Source organism: Vombatus ursinus, unplaced genomic scaffold (assembly GCF_900497805.2).
Source record: "Vombatus ursinus unplaced genomic scaffold, bare-nosed wombat genome assembly UNPS02014821.1, whole genome shotgun sequence".
Lineage (NCBI taxonomy): Eukaryota > Metazoa > Chordata > Mammalia > Diprotodontia > Vombatidae > Vombatus > Vombatus ursinus.
In genome coordinates, this window is record NW_020954599.1 from 16862512 (window position 1) to 16872157 (window position 9646).

Below are 9646 nucleotides of genomic sequence, written 5' to 3' on the forward strand. Positions count from 1 at the left end.
CTCTCTCTCTCTCTCTCTCTCTCTCTCTCTCTCTCTCTCTCTCTCTCCCTCTCCCTCTCCCCCCTCTTCTCTTTCTTCTTTTCTTTTCCTCTCCCGGTTCCCTCTTCCTCTCCCTTTCCCATTCAAAAGCCATGAAAAAAAGGGGAGGGGTACAAAGCTCGAGCAGTGCTTCTCTTTCTCCTCATCCTAACTCTCCACTCACTTTCCGAGTACTCCCTAACCCGGAGGCAGGAGGGCAACCTGATTCGGTAGCTGCTTAAGCAATACAGGACCCCTTAAGCAGACCCACAAAACAAGCATATAAAAGGCCAAGGCCCGCTGCGGCGACAGCTCGTTAAATTCCGAGATCTTTGAACGGAGATCTTCCGTAACCCAGAGAGGGTAGCTCCTCCACACACTCCCCCACCCCCGCCCTCCGCCCTTTCCCCCTTTTCAGCTCTTTCTCCACCCCTCCCCCCTTCGCACAATAGACGCTGTACTAGCTCTGGGATTCAAACTCCGGACCCTCCGCAGCCCAGCCGCGTTGGCACTCCCGCAGACGAGGGGCCCTCGCAGACGGCGGCCCCCACCCATGGCCCCGGCACAACCCTGCTCCCAATCCACATCTGGCTAGCCAGTCCACCAGCCACCCGCCAGCCAGTTTTGTGGATTGCAGGGAGGCCTAGTTCCTGGGAACTCATTCCTGACAACAGTGATGTTTTACATTACTGATCTCCACTGGGCTAGCCACTTAATCCTCTTTTTCTTTCTAGCATCCTCGGTTTTCTTTTCATTCCCTTTCCTCTTTGCTCCCGACTGCTATAAAAAGCTCTTTCTGCTCTCTCTCGGCTCAGGGAAAAGCTGGCCTGGGGAAGCAGGGAGATATTTGCAGAGGGCGTTGCAGAAGACAGCCAGGAACTCTAGTCTAATGCGGGCACGAGTGTGTGCTCACACCCGAAGAGAGCCGAGGTGGGGATAGAGACAACAGAAGATAAAGAAGTTTTTAGAATTTCACTGAAATCCCAAGGCCGCATTAGTCTTTCCCACTCCAGGCGGCCTAAACGTTGCCCAGGCAGAAGTACATGCTAGGCAGTTGGCCCTTTGCAAACGCGGGCTAATGAACGACTGACCTTCCTCGAAACAATGGAGTAATAACTAAAGTTCTCGGCTCCACACGGTTAAACTAAAACAGTTTTCAACCTCATCCAGTTTATTTTACTGAGAAACACACATACACGCATATTTAAGCAGGAACACATGCGTAGAGATCGAGTCTTATATTCCAGCTGGGGTTTCTGGAGTTGTTGGATCATTCCCTCTCACTCCCCTTTTTTGTATAACTATTAATAGTTCGATTTCTATTAATAGCTAATGGTTCATCTTTTCTTCATTTTCCCGGAGCCTATATTGTATATATATTTTTAAAATTCTTCAGCTCTTGGTATACTCGTGCCCATGTTTTAATATTTATTTTGGACACTTTTTTTGGCTAAGTTTAAAAATGAATTTTCCGGATGGGAAATGTGTGTTTTAATTCACTCTTTTAAAGTCCTTAAAAGGCTGGGCCTGCTACACATTTGAGGTAAGTCCTATAATTTCTATTAATTGTCATTTTGGGAGGGTTTTAGGACCATAACTCCAAAAGGCGCCTCCTATTCAAGGAAAATTAAATAAGTCAAAGTCTAAAAAAATTTCTTCTTTGACTCTCTTAAAAAAAGGAGAAAGAACGAGCAGGATACTAATTGTGTATTTAGATTTTGTTAGCAGAAACCACAAAACACAGGGAGTGGAAATCGAGAGGCTTGAGCGGCTGTTAAAAAAAAACTCGAGTGAGAGGAGACCCGAGGAAAGAAAAAAAGGGGAAGTGGTCGAGAGAAAAATTGAGCAAGACAGGAGAAAGAAAAAGGAGAGAGAGGGTAGGGCAGCAGCGAATGTGTATTTTACAGCTTTTTCTAGTTAAAGCCAGCACAGGTTGGAGCCTGTTCTGAACTCTTTCCTTGGTTATAGTGTTTTTATTAGCGTTAGAGTTTCGTTTCACGTCAGAGAAACACAATGCAAAGCGGGAAAGAGAAATGGGGGCGCAGCCCTCTCATAGAGCAGGGGAAGGGGTCTAGTTGCGAGTGTTGCACACACTCATACACACATGGCAGGCTGCCTTTCCGCTGAAGCTAAAGGGGAAAAGGCAAGGCACCAAAGTTTCCCGAATTTCCCTCTATATCCTTTTGTACTGTTGCATCTCTTAGACCAATGCAAGCTCCATCCCCTTTCTCTCCACTCCTACCCCCAGCCCCTCTCAGACTAATGGTCGTGCCTACCCGCACTCTGGCTTCCGTGAGGTTGGTCCACACGGCGATCTCTTCTCTGGTGGACATGTCCGGGTAGCGGTTCCTCTGGAAGGTGGCCTCCAGCTCCTGCAGCTGCTGGCTGGTGAAGTGAGTACGCTGCCTCCGCTGCCTCTTCTTCTTGGATGGGTCTTCAGCCCCGGCGTCCTCATTCTTGCTCTGCTGGCTTTTATCTTTTTCTGGAAAGACAAGGTAGAAGGGAAGCCCGTCATTGTCACCCTTAACTACCTAAAACAACAACAACAAATCCCCAACCGAGAAATTTCGCTTCTATGGAAGCTGCCCTAGAAGAAGGAGCTGGGCTGTTCTTCTGGGAGGCTGTTCTCTGAAGATGACTGTGTGTATGTGTGTGCGGGCGCGAGTGTGTGTTTCTCTCCTTCCCCTCCCCCCCTCGTAAGGCGCGCTATTTACATGTTTGTCTTAGTTCATTTTTTAGAGCACGTGCCTGCATATTTATCTGTTTACACACCAAAGTCACACACATACTCGCCTCGAAACAAACACGGGTCGTTCAGACCCCCCGGATTAAAAAAAAAAAACCAAACCAGGTTTCGACTCGTTTCACATGGGTACGGAGGGCTGTACAAATCTGGGCTCTTGCCTGCACTGAAGTCCCCTGGCCCTAGAGCTAATCCTGTCACCTTCCCAAGGAGTTTCGAGGAGAGGTCAGGAGCTGCCTGCCTGCCTTCTTTCCTACCCACAGCCCCTCGAGCTCCTGCAGGGCTGAAGTCGGAAGGAGGGGACGCAGAGGAAGCCCAGGGCACGCAGCGTCACCGCCCTTTGCCAAACTGCAGGGTGGGATTTTGCACCCTGAGATTCAGAAGGGAAAACAAAGGGTTTAGGGCACTGGCGGGTAGCAATTAATAGTCTCTCTAAAGTAGACGTAGGACAACAGAGTTACTTCCCCAGGCCAACCAGGCAGTTCTATCCAGGGGAAGAAAGGAAGAGGAGGTGGTGAACAGAGCCGGGGCAGGTAGGGAAGCGTCCCGGGGCTGGTCGGGAGGAGTCCCTGGGACTAGCTGCTGGAGGCCCCGATCAGGGGTCCAGATGCAAGGCAGATAGACTTCTCTGGAAGCTATAGGGGGCGACGTAGGACTGGGCCGTGAGAGAGCTGGGCAGAGGCAGGGTTGTCCCGTTCCCTTACCTGCGGCCTCGGGACTGGAAGTGTCTGAGATGGTGTGCACCTCCAGCCGGTGCTTGGAGGAGTCCAGCGAGCGTGGCTGCCCTGGAGCCAGAACCGAAGCCATGGCCAGTGGTGGTTGGTGATGGTGACAGAAGGAGGAAGAGGAGGAAGAGGAGAAGGAGGAAGACAGCTTAGTCCCTGCGGCTCGATGCTCCAAGTGGAACGGGGTTTTCATGCAGTTCATTGACCAAAGGAAGCGCAACGCCAAGCGTCTTGCTGCGAGTCTTCGGAAAGCGCCCTTACGCCCCCCACCCCCCACCCCCTAAGTCCAGTGACCGCAGGCGCTAGCTCCGAGCTGCACTCCAGGCTCGCCGTCCCGGGCCACCGCCGCTGCCGCCGCTGCCTGCCAAGCGCTCGGAAACACAAACAGCAGAGGCAGTGGCGAGAGCCGGGTCCAAGACACCACTCGTCAGTTACCCTGTCCGCAGAGAGAGCTCTTCCGGATGTCTCAGTGGGAGAACCCTGCCGGACCCAGAAGGCGTCCCAGTCCCAAAGAAAAGACAGGCATGGGGTTTGAGGGGCGTGGGAGTGGGGCGGGGTGGGGAGGAGAGCGCAGCTTAGCGGGATCCTTCTGGAGACAGCACCCAAAAGGAAGAAAGAGTTGGGGGAGAAAAGGAGCCCTCCGATGAGTGAGCCTAACAATAATCACCCGAAAAAACACGACTTCTGCCCGCCCTCTTTGCAAGCAGCACTGACAGAGGAGTGTCAAGAGTGACAGGGACAGGTAGATGAAATCATATCCAAAGAGGCGGCGGCAGCAACAGCGGCGGCGAGAGTCCTACCCTCAAAACGCGCTCGCGCGCGCGGGCACACACACACACACACACACGCGCGCGCGCGCGCGCGCACACACACACACACACACACACACACTCACGGACACTCACGGACAAGCGCACTTACATGCGCACAAGCCCACACGACCCCCTTTCTCTAGCCCTGCCTCACACCCAGATTCGCTCACAGCACCCAAGCAAGCAGCGGACTCGAGCAGCGGCTCAGCCCCTTCCCTGTTGGCCTAACATCTTAAAACCAGAGGCGGTCTTCCTTGGGCACAAACGTCATTCTGCCCCTTCCCTTCTCAGCCCTTCTCCACCTCCTCCTCCTCCTCCTCCTCCTCCTCCTCCTCCTCCTCCTCCTCCTCCTCCTCTGGAACCTCCTCTCACGGCTGGAATGACGTCGCTGTCCACCAATCAGGAGGCTTGAGAGTTGAGGAAGGGAAACTATCTAGACCGGCACCTATCAGGGGAGTCGGGCTGGGCTAAATAATTCACTTTTCAGATCAGGTCTGTTAGGGACTCTGTCCTGAGAAAACGTCTCTGTCTTTCTCTATCCGAACGTCAGGAGATTTTCATTTTAGGAAGGGAGGGCATATGAGAACCTCAGAAGGCCCCGGGAGCGGGGAGAAGAACACAGGAGACAGGCTCAGTACGTTTCATCTTCCTTTTCTGTGCCTCTCCAAAATCAGTGCCAATCTAGACAATTAGGTGCATTAAACGATGCTTCGTTTGCTTCCCACAAGGAAAAAAAAATTAATCACCCCCATCTCAAAATTTCCTATTCCAAATTTCTGTCTGTCAGGCATATACTACCCTAATCTTCTTATGCTTTACTTTAATTTCAAGGAAGACAAACCCCCAAGAAGACTACTGATAACTAGAAGCAAATGGAGTCTCTGTCACACAAACGACAAATATCTTGACTAGAAATGAAGAATTATTATTCATACTAGATATTTTTCATAAAATATGCCATCAGATCACTTTCTCAGAAAATGTTCCCTTTAGACGACCCCCTCCCCCTCACTCCCAGCAAATGTTACAATGGGATAGAAAGTCCAAAGTAGCGCTTGCCAAATGACTGAAGGCTTATCCTTGCTACTTAACATTGATTAAGATACATATCCTAGATCTTTTAAATTCCTGGTACTCTGTATTAAGCTTGTCCTCACTGAAACCCTGCTTTAAATCTGACTCACTTGTTTACTTTATTATCAATCAGCTTCAAGCCCACAAAGCCCAAAGAATCAACAAAGTTGGGCTAATTACATATAAGGTATGCTTTAATGAATGTTCCACAATTAAAAAACGCTTCCAAATTTCTTATTTCAATGTCAATTAAAAAAACCTCTTAATTACATTTTCTGGTTATATTTTCCCCCATTTCTCTCTCTCTCTTTTTAATCCGGTGAACTGCGATCTATAAGCCCCAAAATCCAGGGGGTATGGGGTATCACGGAAGATAGAAAGTTTGGAGTGAGAGCTGAGCTAGATAATGTAAAACCTTACAGATTTATAAAGCCAAGAGAAAACACAACCCTTTGGGACACAGAACATTCACAGCGCTACTGCTCTTAGTCAATAATCTATCCCGTTTATAATATATATATATTTTTTCCTAAATGGAATCCAAGTAATCGATTAGAAAAAAGAATAAAACAGAAAACAACTTTGTCCTTCTGTAGGTCACACAGAGATCGCAAACTAATCTCTCCTTGGGTTTCTGCATTTGTGATTGTTTTATTGTGGAGTTAGTGTTATCGTCACCGAGTGTGTATTTGTTTGACGTTACTGTCAATGATTTGCAGCATCAATACTGGGTATCTTCAGAAATTCTACCTCTTTGGCCTTGTTCACATGATTTGGAAACTTATTTCAGTCTGGAAAAGGGCAGAACTATCAGACTGCAAATCTATTTGAAACCTGTGTCTTTCCTTTGTACTGCCGAAAACAAGCTCTTTCCACACCCCTCCCCATCTCCCCCCCCCACTTTTAAACAACCCTGGAGGAATTAGTCTAGAAAAGCAAATGAATGTTTGTCTTTCTTTCCCCACAATTATATTCAAACTTTTACGAGAATTTAGCTACTCCAGGGGCTTTCTTTATACTTGACATATCATAAGCTAAAGTATATTTCCTCACTTTAGCTGTCTCTTCCACCGGTCATACCCCATCCCCTCCTCACAGCACACACCTGATAGGATCCCCTATCCTCCTTCTTAAGATAGGTCCCCGTTAGCTGATGCTCATAAGCGCCTCTATATTATATCTTGCAATCTTATCACTAAATTATACATATTACGTCGACAGCCTGTTGGTAAAGAAGGTTAAATTAATTTACATTCTCCTCATTACCTGGTGCTTAAATGACGTGTTTTATCCCTCAGATTTGGCAAAGAATCTCCTTCTCAGACCCCACAGCGTTTTCGTGAAGACAATGCTCTTACATTTGTAGTGGTTTTTAATCTGATAAGACTCTAATTTGCTTAAGTCTGTTAAATAAGGGTTTTAAATGATTCTGGACGTTTTCTTATTGAATTTCCTCTAATTCCCCCAAGATCATAAAGTATATGTGTAAAGTAAATATTTCCTCCCATTGCACCGCCAGCCGATGACCTATAACTAAGTCAATATGAATCCAGCTCCATTCTGCACAATGTATTTACTAATCATATTCCCGTCTCTTTAAACCTCTGCATAGCTGCGGTCCCACCAAACCTCACTTCCCCCAAAGCTCTCTTTAAGGAATGGACTCCATCAAGGGATGAAAAAAATACCGCCCCAGTTGCCTCTTTTCCTTCTCCTTCAAGACTGAAACCCCAGTGCTGTCAAGTTTGCTTTGGTTGAGGGTAAGGAGGAAGGGGAGCCATAAGAAAAAAAATTATTAGGTTGGAAAGTTAAGACCCTCAACGGTTTCCTTCAGGTCACAGAGCAGCCCTCAACCTCCAGCCCCATTAAAGTAAAGCAGAGAATTGGTTTACCTATTCCCAGTAGGTCTAACTGGACAATAGCTTTTTCAACAAGACAAATAGCGGCGAAATATGATTAATTTCTTCATCTTTAAAATGTCTGTATTAGGCTAGAGAAGATCGCTAGCTATTCTTTCCGCTCCAACATTCTACAGTGATTCTATATAGTCTTCCCAGGCAGAAGGAAGGGAGGGGGGAAAATGGGAAGGCGCGAACATTTTAGTTTATTATGGACAAAGTCAATTCATTTAGAACGATTCAATTCAATTGAGGGATAAATAACAAATATTTATTAATCTCATGGTTTATGTCGGGAGTAGTGCTAGACTGGCGATACAAAAACAAAAACCGGAAACGATACCTGCCCTCAAGAAGTTTGCGCTTTGATTAAAAGTAAGGGAAAGGGAAATCGAGTTTACCTGTTTCTCTACTACCTCAAAAATAGGAAGCTTTTAAGTTGTTCTACACGTGCAGAAATAAAAAGGGAAATAGGTCCAAGTTATCAGGAGGCTACGGATTAAAAGGCAATTTCCTGAATTATCCAGATAACTAAGACTAGTTTCTTTGCATTGCATTTCTTTTACGTTATCTAGGCTTCCATTCTCTCTTTCGGTTTAGACACTTTTTCCACCTTACTGAACACTACTAAAGGGTTCAACAGCACAGAAGTGGCTACTGAATTTCCACTTGGAAGAAGAGACTTAGGAAAGCATATCGGGGCTGGAGATAAAAAGCTTTACTCATTAAAAAAAAAAATAAGCTGAGGCGTTGGAAGGGGGAAGAAGTTATTAATTTCCAACTGCCATCTGTGACGATTTCTGGGTCTTCAAATTTAAAATGAAGGAAGGGCCTAGAAACAGAGGTGTGCTTGAGCGTGTGTGTATGTATGTGTGTGTATCTGTATTGGGAGTTGGGCTGGGGGAGTTTAGGTCTAATAAGACTTTGGATTGGATGCTTATTTGTCTGGTTGTACAAATTATTTTGATCTGCCTCTAACATAGAAATTTGCAATCGGGAAAAATCAACATCTGACATAGTGAAGAAGCAGCGAGGTGCTAGTGTTGATCACTCGGGACAGGGTGGGGGTGGTGGTGGGAATTGAAAGAGAAAGCGAGCATAAGAGTTCAAGTCCTAGGGACATTAGAAAGTCGTCTCCATTGGGTTTCTCTTAATTTTACCAAAGAAATACTGCTAGAGAAGTGGAATGTCTGACATGAGGTCAGACATGTTTTGAGCTTGTATTTAACTAACGATGCTTCGTCTTGAAGTCTTATTTAATTTCGCACTAGTTAGTATTTGTTGCTCCTGCCCTCCCCTTGCTTTCCCAGTAATGAGCTCAGATAGGCAGGGTATAAAAAAAAAGGTGATTAAAAGTTACCTAGAGACGGGCTTTGCTCTCCCAAATTCCAGACTTCATGGAGTTCTCTGAACCCTATGGGGGAACAGGGAGTGGGGCAGACGAACTCAAAGGGCTAGGGGAACGAAGAGTGGTCCTCACTCTAGATGAAGATACTCAACTATTCTGCTTGGGGGGCCCTTCCCTGAGAGTTTACAAGGCTAGCAAATGGCAGGACTGAGTCTTGAAGAGGAAATGTCACAACTCTCTAGGAAGAATACAGATTTATATTTCGGACGTTGAGAATTTCTGGATTTCGGACCCCAGAGCCATGTGACCCAAAGGGAATGTCAAGATCGTGTAAAGCACCAAGAAGTCGTACTTAGTGCTTGCTGGCTGTCTCTCTTCCTAAGCTTTGGCAACTTCATCTCTTTGCCGGGGCGCGAACGAGGTCTTAGAGCAGAATGGAAAGTATCGAGTCCTGAAGAAGGACTCAGCCTAGCCTCTAGAGACTCATTAAAGTGACTTATCCCTTCCACACGAACAGTAAAGGCCGAGCAATATGTGCGTGTACATGGGAGTCTTTCTCTCTGAAACACCACAAACGTAGGAGCGTGACAATTCTCACCTACCACCGTTAAGAAAAGAAGAAAAACGTCAAGAGATGTGTCGTACAACGTATCTTCGAAAGTAAATTCTTGGGGACCTTTTAGATGCCTAGGTCCGTTTTTGCTCAACTCAAAAGAGTTTTATTACGCCCTTCAGAAAACTGGCTAGGGAGACTACATTTTCGGGAAATCCTCTTGTTCCCCACTGAAAGTATCTCAAATACAGGCAGAAGAAAGGGCAAAATCCGAGGGAGCAAAGACAAACTTAGTGAATGTGTTAGAAACCAATTTTCTCTGGATCAGGCCAAATTAGACTTCTTGTTTAGGTGGGGGTTAACTCAGCCAAATGGGGGACAGAAAAGAGAAGAGACAGAGAAGGAAAGAGAAAGGGGAGGGGGGAGACAGAGAGAGAGAGGGAGAGAGAGAGAGAGAGAGAGAGAGAGAGAGAGA

General features: G+C 46.7%; 1 protein-coding gene across 1 annotated transcript in view; it reads right to left on the reverse strand.

The window, feature by feature from the left end:
• Positions 1-3688, reverse strand: part of PITX2 (paired like homeodomain 2) — a 4519-nt gene extending 831 nt beyond the window's left edge. The window contains exons 1-2 of the mRNA XM_027837585.1: positions 3466-3688; positions 2295-2500 (exon numbers count right to left, since the gene is read on the reverse strand). Of these exons, the coding sequence (XP_027693386.1) occupies positions 2295-2500; positions 3466-3688 (429 nt within the window). The remainder of the gene's footprint in view (positions 1-2294; positions 2501-3465) is intronic.
• Between the last annotated feature and the right edge of the window lie 5958 nt (positions 3689-9646).